At 36.4% G+C, this 19,597-nt stretch overlaps 1 protein-coding gene across 1 annotated transcript in view; it reads right to left on the reverse strand.

The window, feature by feature from the left end:
- The window catches only part of LOC150077148 (uncharacterized), a 370,624-nt gene that overhangs the window by 207,389 nt on the left and 143,638 nt on the right, over positions 1 to 19,597 (reverse strand). The window contains exon 6 of the mRNA XM_090385790.1: positions 2,960 to 3,046. Within this exon, the coding sequence (XP_090241916.1) occupies positions 2,960 to 3,046 (87 nt within the window). The remainder of the gene's footprint in view (positions 1 to 2,959; positions 3,047 to 19,597) is intronic.

A 19,597-nucleotide genomic window follows, 5' to 3' on the forward strand; every position in this document is an offset into this window, starting at 1 on the left:
ACATTGATCTGCCAAGTTGGAAGAGCAAAAGAGTTAGCAAATGAATTTGATAGATTTTGAGCTAAAGGAGATCTCCGACATGGAATATCAGAATATATGGAAGCAAAGAATAACTTTGATATCATATAGTTGGATCTTAGAAAAGCCTTTGATACCGTTGCACATGGAAGACTGCTGCACGAATTGGAGCAATGTGGCATTAGAGACAAATTGGTTGAGCAAGAGAAGAAAGAGAGTGGTAATCAATGGACACTGCTCTTCGTGGACTAATGTTATTAGTGGAGTCCCTCAGGTTTCAGTGTTGGGTCCATTGTTGTTTTCTGTATTTATAAATGATATTGATAATGGTATATCAAGCTTAATGTCCAAGTTTGGATAGATGTGCGGAAGTTTGCCTTTAGCCAGCAGGTGGTTGATTGCTGGAACAAACTTCCATCTGTCGTAGACGTTGATAGCTTAAATAGATTCAAAGCAGAACTTGACAAACATTTGGAGCGAGTGGATGGGTGAAATAAGGGTGGTTTTTTTTTTTTGGTTTTTTTTTGACACTACTGACAGTATGCATCTGCTCAACCTTTCCAGATCCTGTTGCAGCAGCATACTTTTTTGCTGTAGATGCTAGTAACCCAGTGTGTCTAGTTTCCAACCTTTTCATTCTATACCTTCTAAGCTGTTTCTCATGGGGGCAGAAACAGCTTAGAAGGTATAGTTTTTAAGTCCAAAGTCTTCTTTTTTTGCTTAAAACCACCTTTGACTATGGGAAGCAGTAATCCCAGAGTAATGTATCAACTCTGTGGTACCACACTGACAGTGGTAGAGAATGAAAAGGACCTGGGGATAATTGTGCAGGTAGATATGAAGTTTTCTGATCAGTGCAGATGGTCTGCAAGAGTAGCTCATGGTATCTTTCAATGATATACAGGAATTTTTCTAGCAGGGATAAGGTTGTTGTTGTTGTTGCTATTTGGTTTTTAGGAGCATTAGCAACTAAGGCCATATTGCTCCGGGATATGCGGTGGTCATTCCCTGACCTTTCCGCATCCTCCGTATTTGGTGGGTGGTGACAGGCTCGAACCCCGGTCTAATCAAGAAGCGTGTGCCACGCACTGCTGCTCCTTCCCACCTGGCTACGGAGGCGCCTCTGAGGGATAAGGAGGTGATTATCCCCTTGTATAAGGTCAGGCCACACATTGAGTACTGTATACAGGTCTGGAGGCCTCAATTTAAGATGGATGTAGAGCTGCTGGAACAAGTACAGAGAAGAGCAACAAGATTAGTGAATGGAACAAAGGGTTGCTCTTACAAAGAAAGGCTTAAGTTTTGCAAATTATATTGTCTGGAGACTAGGTACCTGTGAGGTGATCTGATTGAGGTGTATAAAGCCTTGAATGGTTTGAGAATGCTAAATGCTGATGGGATTCTTCCTCTTGCTCAGAATAATCACCTGAGAGAGAGCATAAATTCAAATTGAGGAAAGACGGTTGTAGAATAGATGTGTGGAAGTTTGCCTTTAGCCAGTGGGTGGTTGATTGCTGGAACAAACTTCCATCTGTCATAGAAGTTGATAGCTTAAATAGATTCAAAGCAGAACTTGACAAACATTTGGAGCGAGTGGATGGGTGAAATAAGGGTGTTTTTTTTTTTTTTTGGATGATGTTATATAAGCTTGCTTTCTTGCATCATGTGCCTTTGCTAATGCTAAAGTCACATTGATCTGCCAATTTGGAAGAGCAAATGAATTTGATAGATTCTGAGCTAAAGGAGATCTCTGACATGGAATATCAGAATATATCAAAAGGCTCTGATATTCCATGTCATTGGTTAGTTAGTTATTTGGTTTTTAGGAGCATTAGCAACTAAGGCCATATTGCTCCGGGGATATGCGGTGGTCATTCCCTGACCTTTCCGCACCCTCCATATTTGGTGGTCATGGGCTCGAACCCAGTCTAATCAAGCAGCGTGTGCTACGCACTGCCACTCCTGCCCACCTGGCTACAGAGACACCCTATGTAATAGTCAAAGCACCAATATCATTTGGCCACCTATAAAGAAATTGAAGGAATCATAGAGAGACTAATTAGAACAAATCAAATGAGTGAGGGCCAGAAACATGTAATAGTCAAAGTACCAATATCGTTTGGCCACCTATAAAGAAATTGAAGGAATCATAGAGAAATTAATTAGGACAAATCAAAAGAGTGGGGGGTCAAGGCCACTGATAGTAGAGAAAAGAGTAAGTTGGACTGGAAAGATTTCACATGGAAATGAACATCAGTGAGATTACAACAGAGGCCATTATACAATTATGAGATAAATTGAGAAGATATGGAAGATTTTGTTCTTTTTTGGCAGATAAATTTGTTCCATTAGTTTGTCATGAATAGTCAAGTCCCCAATTTGGAAGAAAGGAAAACCAGCTAGCACTTGCAGCAAGCAACTAAGTACTGTATATGCTACTTTCTTTAGTTCAAAGAACAAAGTTTAATTAGTCACTCATCATAAATTTACATTTATACTTTGTAACAGTGAATTTTGATTAACTGTTTTATTACACTCAATATATGAGTGCAAGAGTTATGGATTGTATTAACTGTTATTCTGCTACAATGTCTGCAACATAACAATACAATAGTTAACAATAGTGTTTTTTTTATTATTTCGACTACTAAGAATAGATCACAAATTTTGTTATGACAGTATAGACTCAAAGCAGCCATCATCCAAATCCTAATCTTGCCTTATCATTAGTTGATTATAGCAGACATCGGAGCATAGTACATGTTAAATCACAAATAAATTAGCACGTTTTATATAGAAAACTAGCATGATGCAGCTGATTTGACTTGTATAACATTGTACAATCAGTTCAAGAGAAATGTGTTTGGTATGGACTGTATGGCACTACAGTATTTTATGATTTCATTTTCCTGGGGTTTTATTTATTATTTAAACTACTTACCAATCCATTATGAACAGACATGATGTGGTAACATATTCTGGACATAGTGGTGAAGGTACTTTTACAAACTCCACATTCTAACGAATGCTGAAATAGAGAAAATACAGAATAAAATCAATTACAAAATAAAAAATATTATCACACAATTTTCTAGCAACAATCGGCTGAGTTAAAATAAATTTATTGAAATAAATAATATATACATAAAATACTAAAACAGAGATGAAATAAAATAAAAACAGTAAGATACAATAAGGTAAAAGTGTTAAAATACAATATGATAAGCATTAAAATCACAGTAGCTTTCAAGACAAAGTGCCTCTTCGTCAGCTTAGTCGGTGAATGGTGTACTCCAGTATATATTGTTGGTTACAATAGCAAAAGTCAGCTGAGCATGACCATGTATCACGAGTCTGGCGTCGGTAAAACAGAATTACATACACGTGATGATTGGCAGCACTCATCGCACTCCCCTAGTGCGATTCATGGTACTATTACTGCTAGCAACAATCGGCTGAGTTAAAATAAATTTATTGAAATAAATAATATATACATAAAATACTAAAACAGAGATGAAATAAAATAAAAACAGTAAGATACAATAAGGTAAAAGTGTTAAAATACAATATGATAAGCATTAAAATCACAGTAGCTTTCAAGACAAAGTGCCTCTTCGTCAGCTTAGTCGGTGAATGGTGTACTCCAGTATATATTGTTGGTTACAATAGCAAAAGTCAGCTGAGCATGACCATGTATCACAAGTCTGGCGTCGGTAAAACAGAATTACATACACGTGATGATTGGCAGCACTCATCGCACTCCCCTAGTGCGATTCATGGTACTATTACTGCTAGCTATATGCAATGCCTCAAGCCATGAGTGCTGGCGGTAATAACGTGAATAGCTGACGATTTCAATATCCTGTTGGGGATCAAGGTTGTGCTGCTCATCCCAATAATGCTCAGCGACCATGGAGCATTCAAAATTAGTGGTTTGAAGAGCCACCTCATGTTCAGAAACCTGACCTTTCAATCTTCTGCCAAATTCATCTACATAACATTCCCCACAATCCGGACACATAATGCGGTATACGGGACCACTCTGTAGGAGAGGAGGAACAGGTGTTTCCACCTTAGAAATAATAGACTGTAATTTGCTCCTCGGAAGTTACACACATTGTATATGATGGAGACATAAAATCCTAACAAGAAGTTCCGATATGCCCAGATAACAGGGAATGTAGGCAGTAGAGATAAATTCATTGATGCAAGGAGGGTTAGATTGTGCAACAATTCGTGAGCCTGAAGCTCACATCTATCTAGAACCTGAGGTGGATAACTGCAATTTGAAAGCTCTGCCCTAACTTTGGAAATCTCCAATTCTTCAGGCTCACGAATTTGTTTCACTATATAACCCTCGTCGCATCAATGAATTTATCTCTACCGCCCTACATCACCTATCATCCGGGTATATCAGAATGTCTTGTTAGGATTTTGCATCCCCATCATATATGATGTTTGCAACTTCCGGGAGGAAATTATAGTCTATTATTTCTAAGGTGAAAACACCTGTTCCTCCTCTCCTATGGAGTGGTTCTGCATACCGCATTATGTGTCTGGATTGTGGGGGGGGGGGGGTGTTATGTAGGTGAGTCCAGCAGAAGATTGAAAGATCAGGTTACTGAAAATGAGGTGGCTCTTCAAACCGCTAATTTTGAAAGCTTCGCAGTTGCTGAGCATTATTGGGTTGAACCGCACAATTTTGATCCCCGATGGGATATTGAAATCGTTGACTATTCACATGATTACTGACAGTGCTTGTGACTTGCGGCACTGCACATAGCTAGCAGTAATAGTACATGAATCGCACTAGGGGAGTGCACTTGCACCCCATTATGGAATGTACTATTTTGCAGTGCGATGAGCACTGCCAATCATCAAATGTATGTAATTCTGTTTTACTAACACCAAACTCTTGATACGTGATAATGCTCAGCTGACTTCTGTTATTGTAACCAACAATATATACTGGAGTACACCATTCACCGACTAAGCTGATGAAGAAGAGGCATTTCATCTTGAAAGCTGCTGTGCATTTTAATGCTTATCATATTGTATTTTAAAACTTTTACCTTATTGTATTTTAATGCTTTTATTTTATCTCTGTTTTAGTATTTTATGCATATATTATTTATTTATTTCAATAAATTTATTTTAACTCAGTTAGTCGGTCGTCGCTAGAAAATTGCGTGATATGTAACCTGAAGCTCAAAAATATTATAATATAATATTTTATTATTATAAATTAATAGTGTATAATATCAAAAAATATTATACACTATTAATTTATAACTTCAATATCAAGCTTAATAATGAATGCCAATAATTTTAGTTCTCAGGAAGTATAACTATAAAATTTATATATCATACTCTTAACTGCTGAGTAAAACAAATGATAATAAAATGCTTCTTATGACATACACAAAATGAAATTTAAGCATAAGAATAATAAGTTTACTGCTGAAGCAGTTTGGACAAATCAACTGCTTATTCAGATCCACTGGTCAAATTAATGGTGTACCAAATGGCATGAGAAAAAGCAGCAAAGATGATTTCATTTACCAATAGTTCTCTTCCAAATAGGCTTTGCAAATGCCTAGAAAAAAGAATGGCTACTTCATAAAAACAAAGAGATAAATTTTGGATAAATCTTCTGGTCATATCAGGAACTGTTATGACTTGATGTATGAAATAAAGATAAGTTTTTTTTATCTTACATATTAATCATGAGCAAACCATTCCTGGTAAATCTGAAGCCATTTATGCATCTCTGCTATGTTTATATGTCGCTTGGAAAATGTTTCATATTTCTGAATACAAGAAGATGCAAACCATAATTATCAATATTTATTGCCAATCAAACGGTGTCACTAATACTGATAACTATGGTTTACATTTTAATCCTACAAGATATCATGCAGTTAGCATTAGCAAAGGCACATGATGCAAGAAAGCAAGCTTATATAGCATCAGCCAAACAAAAAAAAACAACCTTCTCATTTCACCCATCCACTTGCTCCAAATGCTTGTCTAGTTCTGCCTTGAATCTATTAACTTCTACAATGAGACAGATGGAAGTTTGTTCCAACAATCAACTACGCGATGGCTAAGGGCAAACTTCTGCACATCTATCCTACAACTATCTTTCCTCAATTTGAATTTATGCCCTCTCAGGTGATTATTCTGAGAAGAATCCCATCAGCATTGAGCATGCTCAAACCATTCAAGGCTTTATACACCTCAATCAGATCACCTCACAGGTGCCTAGTCTCCAGACACTGTAATTTGCAAAACTTAAGCCTTTCTTCATAAGAGCAACCCTTTGCTCCATTCACTAATCTTGTTGCTCTTCTCTGTACTTGTTCCAGCAGCTCTACATCCTTCTTAAAATGAAGCCTCCAGAGCTGTATACAGTACTCAAGGTGTGGCTTGACCATTGCCTTATACAAGGGGATAATCACCTCCTTATCCCTGCTAGAAAAATTCCTGTATATCATTGAAAGATACCATGAACTACTCTTGCAGACCATCTGCACTGATCAGAAAACTTCATATCTACCTGCACAATTACCCCCAAGTCCATTTCACTCTCTACCACTGTCAGTGTAGTACCACACAGTTGATACATTACTCTGGGGTTACTGCTTCCCATATGCAGTTCTTTACATTTGTCAATGTCAGTTTTCAGAGAGCACTGGCAGAGAAAGGCTAGCCTTATCGAGAATGAAAAATTCTGTATTTCATGTTATCATGAGAAACAATTTTTTTTCATGTATTTTCAACAAAATTTTTTATGTATTTTTAACAGTTTGGCACTTTCTTCATCTACAAAATTTTTTTGGCATAAGCTATCTTGATGGCCACAGAATGCATACCAGCAATTATACATGCTCATTGCATGTGCTCTCTGATTGGTGGTGCGCACACGCACACACACACACACGCACGCACGCACGCACGCACGCACGCACGCACGCACGCACGCACGCACACGCACACAACGGTGATTGGTTATTTAGTAGTTTTTTATATATATTAAATAGCAGAGACTTGTATTATTATATTAATCAAAGCTTTCTGTATCAGAAATGAATGTGTTCAGTATGTTTAGAATTGGTCAAGCCAAGAAAAATATTTTAAATTACATTCAAAATCACATCATAATTAGAAGAGAATTAAAATACACATCATGCAACTGGCATTCATTTTAGTGAAATGCTAATTGCATCATGCTGATTGGGGATTGGAGAAGCATGTTCCCACTGGCTGCTATTTGAAGATCTTTGTAAAATATTGCACATACTCTATTTCTGGCCAATAAAACACTTGTCAGGACTATGCATAACACAGCTGTATCAAAAAAAAAAAAAAAAAAGAAAAAAAGAAAAAAAAAAGAGTTCTGTTGGTATGACATTTTCCTGTGGAAGATGCTAACAAGCAACTTTGACCACCACATAAGGAACAGGCGGAATTTCAGGCTTGAGAAGAGTATTTCCAAAACCCAAAATGCAACTACAGTTGCAACTTGCTGAAAAATGCACTGGGGCATAAAATATTGAACTAAAAGTAGGGTATCTGGCTTTCATTGCAAAATCGAATGCCTCAGAAGAAATCATGGTCAAATTGTTATTAATGGTGGCACTAAATACTTGTCAAGTAAGAACTACAAGTATGAACCCTGTCCACAATTGATTCCTTAATTCTACTATGGGAGCACATCCAAAGCAAGTTAAAAATTACTGGAAAAGGCTGAAATCAGGCATTAAGAAAATGAATGGTACCTTCAACAAAACTGTCTCAAGCTATTCAGACAAGTGTTTGTGGAGATGATATGGAAAAAAATTTAATGGCGTCTCCAACATCTTATAATGTATGAGTGAAAACTATTGTAATATTATGCAAATAGTACATAGTATGAATTGTCCAATAAAATTCAATCATCCTCATAAAATTATGGTTTTAAGAGTCAGTAATCATAACTCACTTTAGATATCCTAACCTAAATTAAATTACCTTGATATAAAACAGCCCTAGTAGCAAGAGTAAAGGCTGAGAAAACTAAGTGGTGGAATGTAGAGAAATTGAAAGATAGATTTGTTGAAACGAAGTACCAGGCAGAGTTGGCCCGAAAACTGCAGGAACAGGAAAGCAGTGACAAGATTGAAGATGAATGGACTTGCATAAAGGAAGCAATTCTGATTGCAGCATGCGTAACCTTGGGTGAGACCTTGAGGCTGAGAAATGAGGAATGGTATGATGACAAGTGCCAAGTAGCAGTAGAATTGAAGCTAGGGTGAAACATTTGCAGCGGAACAGAAGAATGAATAGTGAACACTACAAGGAAAAACAGATTGCTGCAGCTAGGATATGTAGAAAGAAAAAGAGAGAAGCTTTGAGGAGAAAGGTCAACGAAATGGTGGAAAATTACAAGAAGGAAAGTAGAGTTTCATAAGAAGATTAAAGAAAGTACACAGGAATTCCGATAAAAAGTTACTGCATGTAGAGATAGTGAAGGAAACTTGCTGACTGAGAGAAAGAAGGTTCTGAAACAGTGGAAAGAGTATTTTGAGAGCATCCTGACAGGAGGTAAGACTGAAAGAAAACAGCTGTTGTACTATACAGTAGAGCCGTGCATTGAAGACCCTAGCTTCGAAAAAATTCAAAAATTTATTCAGTACTTAAATAATTTTAAAGCACCAGAAGCTGATGCAATAACTGCACAGTTGCTCAAGAACGGTGGAGTGACATAATCACTATGGAAAAGAATACATAATCTGATACTGTTAATATGGTCTGAGGAAAAGCTCCCAGATGAATGGACACTTGGAATCATACAGCCAATTCACAAGAAGGGTGATAAACTGCTTTGCTCTAACTATAGAGGTATCACTTTGCTGAGGGTTACTTACAAGGTTTTATTGGGAGTTATAACAGACTGGCAGCATATTCAGAGAAAATCATTGGAGAATATCAGTGTGGTTTCAGACCCAATCTCTCAACAACTGACCAGATTTTCATCTTGAGGCAGATACAGGAAAAAGAATTTGAGTACAATATATAATTATTTAACCTATATGTAGATTTCAAACATTGTAGATTCAAACATATGTAGATTTCCTCAACAGAAGGAAATGATAAATGATCTCCTTCTCTTGGGCATACCCACAAAGATTGTTAGGCTCATAAAAGCAACCCTGGCTGGCTCTAAGGCAGTGGTGAGAATTGACAATTGGACCGCTCCCTTTGACATTAATGCTACTGTTAGACAAGGCGATGCACTCTCTACTGTGTTATTTAATGTGGTTTTAGAGGCAGCTGTCAGAACATTAGAAGTGACTGGACACATAAGCACAAAGACAGTGTGCAGATCTGTGCATATGCTGACAATGTCACTATTATCAGTAGGACTAAAGGAGTACTGGAGGAAACAGTGGTTAGGCTGGATAGTGAAGCACAAAGAAGAGGACTTAGGATAAATGAAGCAAAGACAAAATATATGGAAGTCTAGAGAACAGCAGATAACATGGAAAATTTAAGAACCAGTGGCTTCTCGTTTGAGCATGTTCAAAATTTCAACTATATAGGCTCGCAGATAAACCAGTCCAACTCTATTACCAATGAATTAGTCCCATATCTTGAGTGCAAACAGATGTTTCTATGCACATGAAAAACTAATGAAGTCCAGAATATTGAAGAGACATTTAAAATTAAGAATATACAAAAGTCTCATTAGACCAGTTGTGAAATACAGTTGTGAAGCTTGGACATTAACGAGTAAAGATAGCAGTTGTTGAGTGTTCGAGCGTAGAATTTTACAAAATATTTTTGGGCCCATACAAGACATTGATGGATCCTGGAGGATCAGAATGAACCATGAACTTGACCATCTTATTTAGGGTGCAGACATCGTCAGATTTGTGAAGAGCCAGAGACTTGCCTGGTTGGGACATGTTGTGAGAATGGATGCCAGCAGAACAATTAAGAGTATAATGAAATGGAAACCTACCGGTAAAAGGACGAGAGAAAGACCGCAGAAAAGATGGATAGATGACGTACAAGAGGACTTAAAGATCATTTCTGGTCTACCCCTAGGGCGTTTTCTTACCACAGTCCCCTCCATTACATCCAGAAGCAAACCACCATGTCGAATCATGTGGCCCACTCATTTGAGTCTAGTTGACCTTATTCTACCTAGAATTTTCCTTTATTCTTGGACACATCTTAATACTTCCACATTTGACACTTTTTCAGTCCATTTTATTTTTTCCATCCAGTGCCAGCACCACATCTAAGGCCTCAAGTCTCTTTTTGTCTCTCTTTATTAGAATCCACATTTCTGCTGCATATAGTGCCACTGACCAGATATGTCATTATTATATTCTTCCTAATTTCCTGCAAAATCTTCTTCTTCTGAGAAATCAATGACAGTTTATTCTTGAAAGATTGTTTTGTCATTGCAATTCAATGACCTAAGGGTATGAAATATTAACTACGCAAATAAAAATGAAAACAGATACACATACATAAGTTAAAGATTTTTAAGTACTATTTCAGAATTTTTAAATATTTTACTCTGCCTATGGGAAACATTTTTAAACTAAGGATTTCTAATTGCTTAACATTCTATTCATTAAACTCATTACCAAGGTTGGAAGCATGAGGTCCTTTGGAGTTCAACATACCTTAAAAGGTCACAATTACAATAAGACAGAGCAACAATCCACTAAATAATTCAGAACTGTTCACAACCATCAATACTTAACATGGTCAACATATCCAATTATGGATATCGATGAAAACAATTGCAATAAGTCACTTCCATTGTATCAAAATGTTTATACTAAAAAGATTTTAGCGCTGAAAGCCTCTGATTATGGAAAATTCACTAATCAAATAAACAAGTTAGTGCATAGTATCATTTTAGTTTGTAGTAAATCACTGAAGTAGGTGAAATGGCATTGTTTTTGTTATATCTCATATTGTGAATGCCTTCACAATGAGTTGCCCTGATATTAAACTACCTTCGATAGTGGATTTTCGAATAGGCAATACTTCACCAGTGGATTTCAGCAGATATCACTGCCCCTGAGTGGTGGTATATGCCTGAAATAAATAACATTGGTCTTTTCCAGTGGTGAAGCATTGCTTATTGGAGGTAGTGCAATATCAGGGCAACTCATTGTCAAGGCATTCACAATGAGATGTAAAAAACAATGCCATTTCACCCACTTCAGTGATTTACTACAAACTAAAATGGTGCTTTGCACTAACTTGTTTGATTACCAAATGTTTATATCGTTTTATATTTTTTTAATATAAAAATAAAAAATTTCTATATTTAAAAAAAAACGTATTATGTGGGAAAACGTCATTATAATAATACACCATGTATTCTTTATCACGTACTTTTAACATGGGAAAATTTTACCTGGGAAACTTCTTATGCAGAAAAATAATACATTACAATATACAGAGTTGAAATTGGGAATAAAGAAATCAAACCTAGTGCAGGGGGAAACTTCTTATGCGGGAATTTCTTATCCAGGTTCTATTGCATCTGTCAGTCTAAGTTTAAAATATCCGAATGCTAAACTGACCAATTCTAGAATTTGATTCCTTACATAATTTCATTTTAAAGCTCCATTGTTCAATTACATTTTGCTAGAACTTGCTTTTTTGCTTCTTCTTCTTGGGCTTAACCTATAAAAATGCTTAAAAATTTAAGCAAATATATGTTAATGGAAGAAATAATTATACGTCATTCATGTTTTTTTTTTCCCTTTTTTCAGAATCTTTGGGTATTAAACTAGTGGGTATATTCAACACAAACCTCAAGTCTCTATCAAAATGTGTGTGTCAAAGTAGTGGAGATGGCTAAGAGTCTGAGAATCATTGTTGGGGGGTCAGTAGCAATTCTTACAAAACAGGGTGCCAAATATTCTTTACTGGTCAGCCACTTCTGCTTTCAATGAATGTTTAAAGTCAGCTGAAAAAGTCCCTTTGTGAGGGATTGTCCAAGAAAGAATAATAATGCCCTCATTAAGTTTACCCAATCCATTTAAAGATTTAAACACTTCATTTAGGTCTCCTTTCAAAAGCCAAGTTTGTAAGTATTGAAATTTGCAGAATCAGTTTTTAGTAATAAGAGTACTGGTAAGAGTAACTAAGAGTTTTGTTCTTGACTAGTCCGACTCTTTTCTGCACCCATTCCAAGAAATCCATATCTTTCTTAAAATGAGACTTCCAGACATGTATGCCATACTCAAGATTCGGCCAAACCATTGCCTTATACATGGTGATCGAGAAGTCTCCCTGAAGTAGCTATTGGCAAATAGTTTACATAATATTTATCGCTGTTTTTAATTCAGTGATACTTCTAGAGTTTCTCAGTCAAGAAATCTGCAGCCAGCACTTTCTATATACATAATGTCTGAAGTGTTTGTAAATATTACATAAAATGTTTACCAATAAAGTGAATACTGTATGTCTAGTACTACTGCAGTGGGACTTTTCGTCACCCTGTAACAACAAGATAAGCGCCACCTTGTCCCCACTGCAAAATTGTTCTATATCATCGACAGAACCCGATGAGTTGTTCTAGCAGCTTGTATGCACTACTCAGAGAACTTCACGTCACTGTACAATTACCCCTAGGTCTCTCGTTCTCCACTTACCTTGAATAGTACAACTTAACTGGTGTTATTCTGGGATTACTACTGCCCATATGCACTACCTAGTATTTCCCAATGTTAAACCTCAATGGTCACTTTTCAGTTCATTTGCCTAATTTTTCTGTCTTGATGCAATCATGAGTCCAGTGTGATGAACCACCCTGCCCACCTTTCTATCATCTGCAAACATAGACAATAAGCTTGTTATGCTTTATGTTATTAGTGAAGTCTTCCTGGAGTGAACTCTAGGAGACTTCACTAATAACATCAGTTAAAGAAAAGTAGTACTCATTAATCACCCCAACTGTCTTCTGCCACTCAATCATTCTTTATCCAGTAGTAACTTGTCCCTGCAGCGGACACACTTCTCCGATTTGTACATCAGTCTTTAATGTGGAATACTGTCAAATACTTTATTGAAATCTAAATATATGATGTCAGAATTATTGTCTGCATCCAGTTCCTTTGTTACTGCATCATAGTATCTAACCAGATTGGTCAGACAGGATCTCCACCCTTAACAAACCCATGCTGTGATTTCCATATAATTCCATTTCAGTTGAGACGATCCTGCAATCCTTCTTTAGCCATTGACTCCAATTTTCCTGGAACTGAAGTCAGGCTTGTAGGACAATAATTGCTCATGTCACTCTTTGATCCTCTTGTGAATGGGAGATACATTTGCACAACTCTAAATATATAAGGTTTCCCTCCAAATCCAAAGATGCTTTTTGGTACTTTTCATCGCTCTGTAATGTTCCCATGACTCCGTTTCTGCTCTATTTGATTGACCAGCTCTGCATTCACCCATCTAATCACCCTCCTTGTGTTATATGTTCTTAATGGTATATATGCATTTGTGGCTTCTGTGACAATTGTTTTAAAGATGTTCCATACTTATAATGCATTCACACTTCTATTATCCATCTGATGATAGATGGCATTTTAATTAATCTTCCATAGCCTCCCTTTCCTAAAATTAAACCCCATACCTATCTTTAACAACTGCAACACCTTTCTTCATCTTCAACCTAAGGACTGCAGGATCACTTCATACTAATAGTTCCTCTAATGTGAGCCCTATGATGTCATATGATTTGTGGAAAATGACCAGGTTTAGAATATTCTTATCCTTAGTATATTCTCTAACATGCTGATGCAAATAATAATCATCTAGTTTATTTAAAATTTTTTCTCCCATAATGAGTTTCCTGCCCACTTACATCAGTAAGGGGCAATCTGAAATCACCCATAATAATACATTTGCCCACCCATAATAACACACTTGCCCATCATGTAATTTGCAGTGGCTGGAGACTAGGCACCTGGGAGGTGATCTGATTGAGGTGTATAAGGCCTTGAATGGGTTGAGCATGCTGAATTCTGATGGGATCTGAATGGGTTCTGGAGTCTGAATCAGGATGTATCACATGGCAGGTCACTAGATAATTGAGTTGATGATGAGTTCCCAATTTTATGTCTCTAAGAAAAACACCCATTTCTTCAGTGACTCAAATTCACCTAGTAACATACTATGTTTCCCCTCAAAAAGTAGACTGAGACCAGTCTACTTTTTATATTAGGGACAAAGAAAAGAATCATCAGTTAAGCTATACAGGAGGGCCTCGATTAACGCGATTAATTTGTCCCGCGAGCGCATCGCGCAAAACGGAAACACGTTAATCGATATAATAACCAATAGGAAAAATTATAATTGATCCTTGACCTTCTAGAATGTACATAAAGAATTTTAAAAATACCTTTTAAATAACTTTTTAACTGTGTACAATGTAAAAGATAATGAAAATAATTATGGAATTAAATGTTTATTGCATAAAACAGCGGTTCCCAAACTGCGCGCCGCGGAATATTTTAAATTTTCGAGGGAAACACAGCGATACTCGACATCTGTCGGACACCGCGTGAACTACTAGCTCAAGGTAGTTCAGTTTCAACATTTCTTATTAAGTTGTTTGGACCTAACTACTAAGCGGAACTGTTAGGTATTTCTTTTGGTCTGAGTGCGCCTTTAAAAAATTACTGAGACACTAAGAGCGCCGTGAACAGAGAAAGTTTGGGAACCTCTGCCATAAAATACACAATGAAGAAATGACTGTTGTGGAAATATTTGAACAGTGTTGACTTTTTCTTTTCATCAATCAATTTCCGATAGCCGACAACAATCTTCTCTGGGCCCTGGCGAAATAAATATCGCAGAGAACATCAAACCTTTTGTTTGAGGTTCTATGCGATACGAAAGATTTCATCTAATTCTTTTACCGTTATCTCCTTCACGGTAACATTTTCATCTGGCTCATTTAAAAATTTGAATTTTTATGCAAGTGTGCATTGACTTTATTAGCAGGAGACAAACAAGTAACACGTCTTCTTCCGATGGAATACACCGAGGCGGGCAGCAGGCAAACGTTTGTTTATTGACCGTACTACTTGCGGTAAGCTTAACGCGCGATTCAAATCTTTTTCAACTATCGCATAAAAAAAAAAAAAAAAAAAAAAAAGATCGCGTTAACTGGAAATTTGCATCATGTAAAGTGAAAAGTGGTATAATTTTTCAAATAGCGTTAACTGAAATTCGCGTTATGCGAGGCCTTCCTGTACTTATAAATATAATTGACTTTTGAATACATGCCACAGGCTATACAAGCAAAGAACTCTTGACTCATACAAGAATTGCCTATGGTCATTTTTGTCTGAGTCACAATATCCTTGGTTGAAGTATTCAAAGTGAATCTGTAGCAACCACTATTAAGGTAAGAATTAATACTAACAAAATATTACAGAATTAATTTTACGGAACTTAATCAACAAATTAAGCAGTTACCAAAACTTTTGTCTACTAGCAAATTTAAAAATTTAAGCTTACAAGATACTGAAATAATTTAACTGAGTGGAATTAGCTTTTAGAAAAGGCAATAATTAAATTTATAAAATATTACAGAAAATCACATCACAAAATCACCAAAATTAAATCTATAAAAGTACAGAAATTAAATTTATATGATATTTAAACAAATTATGGAAAAACAAAAATTTGTATATTAATCTCTTAATCCAATATTCTGTTAATCCTCTTGAATATAATCCTACAGAGCTCTATATGAGAATCATATGACCAAGGTTTAAAGATTCCAGTGGAAAGTGACATCACTAAACAAAAAAGGCACAGCTCAAAATCACATGTTAATAAGGTCAACAATAGTTGCAATTTTTTTTTTTTTTAGATGACAAGAGGATGGTGTTATCAGAATTCATTCTGCAAGATGTGTTACTGTCACCTAAGTTTTTACAGTTGAACAATGCAATTAACCTTACGCAACCTGAAAAATGAAGAAATGTTTGGTTCCTTCACCATAACAAGTTAACATGCCATGTCACAAATCATCTACCATCCGGTGCTGTTTCTTGTATTCTGTCTATCTTGTGAACTCCTCTGATCATTTGATCGTCCCGGAGTATAAACAGAAAATTTATTTATTTATTTATCCAGCAATTTTTGACTGACAAAAACATTCCAATCATGCTGCACCAAACTGGTTTTTCTGATTTAGCAATTTTCAGCTATTTCCAAATTTAAATCAGGATATGAAAGGAAAGTGCCATGAGTCGATTCAAGAAATCCAATCAAACATGACAGACCACCTAAAGCACAACGGAACTAGTGTGTCATTCAGATTATATTAAAGAATATTCACAGTGTAAACATTTACCTCTAAATCAAAAGAATTTTTAGGAATGAAACCAAACTTTCAGTTAAACCTTGTATTCACATATTTATTGCATTCTTGGCTAAAGAAAAAGCCAACTTACTAGCATCCTATTTTTGTTCTAACTCTTGCATCAACGATCTTGGTAAACCACCTTCTCTCATACACAATACACTTCAACTTAATAACTCTGTGGCCTTCTGACAGAAAGGTACTAGAAGAATTCTAAACTATCTTGATGCCAAGAAAGCTCCAGATCCAGATGTCATTTCGCCACTTGTTCTCAAAAACCTGAAATACAGAGCTTTCTACTGTTCTCTGTTACTTTTTTTTTTTTTAGATTTTCTTATTCCACTAGTGTTTTTTCCTTCTGCTTTGAAATTTGCTCATATTTGGCCATTTCCTAAAGAAGGTGACAAATCCTCTGTTCCAAGTATCACTTCTACTGTTTCCAAAGTTACGGAGAATTCCATCAACTACCAATTTTTAAACTATTTCGAACACTTCTGATCAATTATAGAATCCATCAGTGTCAATCCACTATGTTACTCATCTATGGAAAAATTTAATGGAAAAATATGGCAAAGTTCAAACAGTTGTGCTTGACATTTCTAATGCTTCGGTTCATGTTCGGCATAAAGATCTTCTAAATAAGCTCACATCTTATGGAATTCAGAATTTATTCAGAGTGCTATATACCAAGCGATGGTATATAGCACTCTGTCTTTGAACTTCTCCATTAATGCTAGTGTTCCCTAGGATCAATTCTTTCTCCTACTCTTTTCCTCTTGTACATTAATGACCTTCTTCAATGGACAGGAAATCATATCCATATTCTCAGCGATGATTATTTTCAGCCAGTTTAACATTTGTAGAAGAATAAGAGAAATTTACCTCAATATGATAAGTAGAACACTTCCGTATGATACTCTCCAGAAATTAAAATTAATTGTCCTGTACAAACAGTTGCAACCCTTCAAATACCCACCACAAATCCTCAAATGCCAATGGGGCAAAGAAACTTTAGTTAACTTCAATCCTTCTAAAACTGTCATATCTTATTTCTTGCAATAAAAAGTCTACCAAGTACTCCTATTCTCATCTTTGACACTCAGATTTCTAGAAGATCCCATATCTCCATTAGGAAAAACTCAGTCCTATCTTATTTCTTGCAAAAAAAAAAACAGTCTACCAAGTACTTCTATGCTCATCATTGACACTCAAATTTCTGGACAACATCACATATCTCTATTAGGAATTATCCTGACTTCTAATCTCTTTTAGCATAAGCACATCACAAATATTCCTTCCACTGCATCAAAAAACTGGGTTGTTTTTTTTTACCAATTCTCAGCATCACTTTTATTATAAACAACTACTCGCTCTGTACAAATTTCCACTACCAGGGAATACTGTCCCCAAAACCTGTCTTACGATTCTAGATTCCATTCAAAAGTAAACAGTTAGGTAAATTAATGATCCATCTCATACAAAGTCTTTCTACTTTCTCTCATAGATATTGTTTCTACTACATACCATTTCTACAGAACTTCGAATTTTCCCACTCTCTTCCAAACCAATACAAACACATGCTGGAAGCAATCAGCATTCATTCACTGTCCAACTCCAAACTCACAGAACCAACTTTTTCTCATTTATCCTTCCGGTTTTCTGGAATAACTTCCTTCACATTATGTAGTCTCAAAATTACAGCCTACAGAAATTTAAGTTTTAATGTCAACAAGTATTGTCTGTCCTCAGCCTTCAACCCATGCATGGTAAGAAGTACTATAGGTTCTAATATGTCATGCTTGCAGTTTTCATTTAAAAATAAAAAAATGCACATAGAAGTATGACATGGGCATGTTACTGGGGGTTTATTTTTCTTGTGTAATGTGTATGGGGAGAAGGAGTAATAAATTACCTAATAGTGTATATGACTATTTAATTATACCTAGAACTTGGGAAAATTCTTTATCAGAAATTAAACCGTCAGTGTCGATCCACTGGTAATGTTCTGGCTTATGTTACCCATTAATGGACTAATTCAATGGAAAGGTTCGGTGAAACACAAGTAGTTGCTTTTGACATCTCAAAGACTTTCAATCGTGTTTGGCATAAAGGTCTTCTAAACAAGCTTCCATCTTATGGTTTGCCAACTGTTTTTAGTAATTGGTTATCCAGTTTTCTCTCTGATCGCTCACTGAGGGTGATGGTAGATGGCTCTCTGTCTTCTAACTTCTCCATTAATGCCAGTGTCCCCCAAGGTTCAGTTCTTTCCCCCACTCTTTTCCTCTTGTATATTAACGACCTTCTTCCATTGACTGGAGATCCTGTCCACAGTTTTGCCAATGATAGCACATTGCATTCCACTTTCCATTTTGAGAAACCTTGCCCTGTTCAATCAGCTTCAACTTCTCAAAATTCTGCTACCAATTCCTTAAATGCCGATCTTCAGGTAATTCTCCAGTGGGGCAAAGACAACTTAGTTGATTTCAACCCTTCTAAAACTCAGTCTTGTCTTATATCTCACAAAAAGGATTCTTCTGCTCCTATGCTTATCTTTAGTGACACTCCGATTTCTAGGCAAAATGATATATCTCTTTTGGGGATTACCCTGACTTCTAATCTCTCTTGGCACAAGCACATTACAAATATTGCTACCTCTGTATCTAAAAAACTTGGTTTTCTCTTTCACTCCCGGCGTTACTTTTCTTCCAAACAGCTGCTCACTCTGTATAAATCGCAAATCCGCCCTGCCATGGAATATTGTTCCCACATCTGGGGTTGTGGCCCCCAAAACCTCCCTCAGGCTTCTTGATTCCATTCAGAAGAGGGCAGTTAGGTTAATTAATGATTCATCTCTAACAGAGTCTCTCCACTCGCTGTCTCATAGACGTACTGTTTCTGCTGCATGCCTCTTCTACAGATACTTCCATGGGCACTGTTCTTCTGAATTGGCTTCTATAATTCCCACTCTCTCTTTCAAAACAGTCCGAACACGTGCCGCCACCAGCCAACATCCATTTACTGTCCAACTTCAAACTCACAGAACCAACTTTTCTTCTTCCTCGTTTATTCATTCAACTGCCGTTTTCTGGAACAACCTTCCTTCATACGTATTTCATGAAAATTACAGTCTAATGAAGTTCAAGTCCAATGTCAACAAATATCTTCTTTCGT

The sequence above is a fragment of the Mastigoproctus giganteus genome, chromosome 12 (genome assembly GCF_048544385.1).
Source record: "Mastigoproctus giganteus isolate SK-2022 chromosome 12, ASM4854438v1, whole genome shotgun sequence".
Classification (NCBI taxonomy): domain Eukaryota; kingdom Metazoa; phylum Arthropoda; class Arachnida; order Uropygi; family Thelyphonidae; genus Mastigoproctus; species Mastigoproctus giganteus.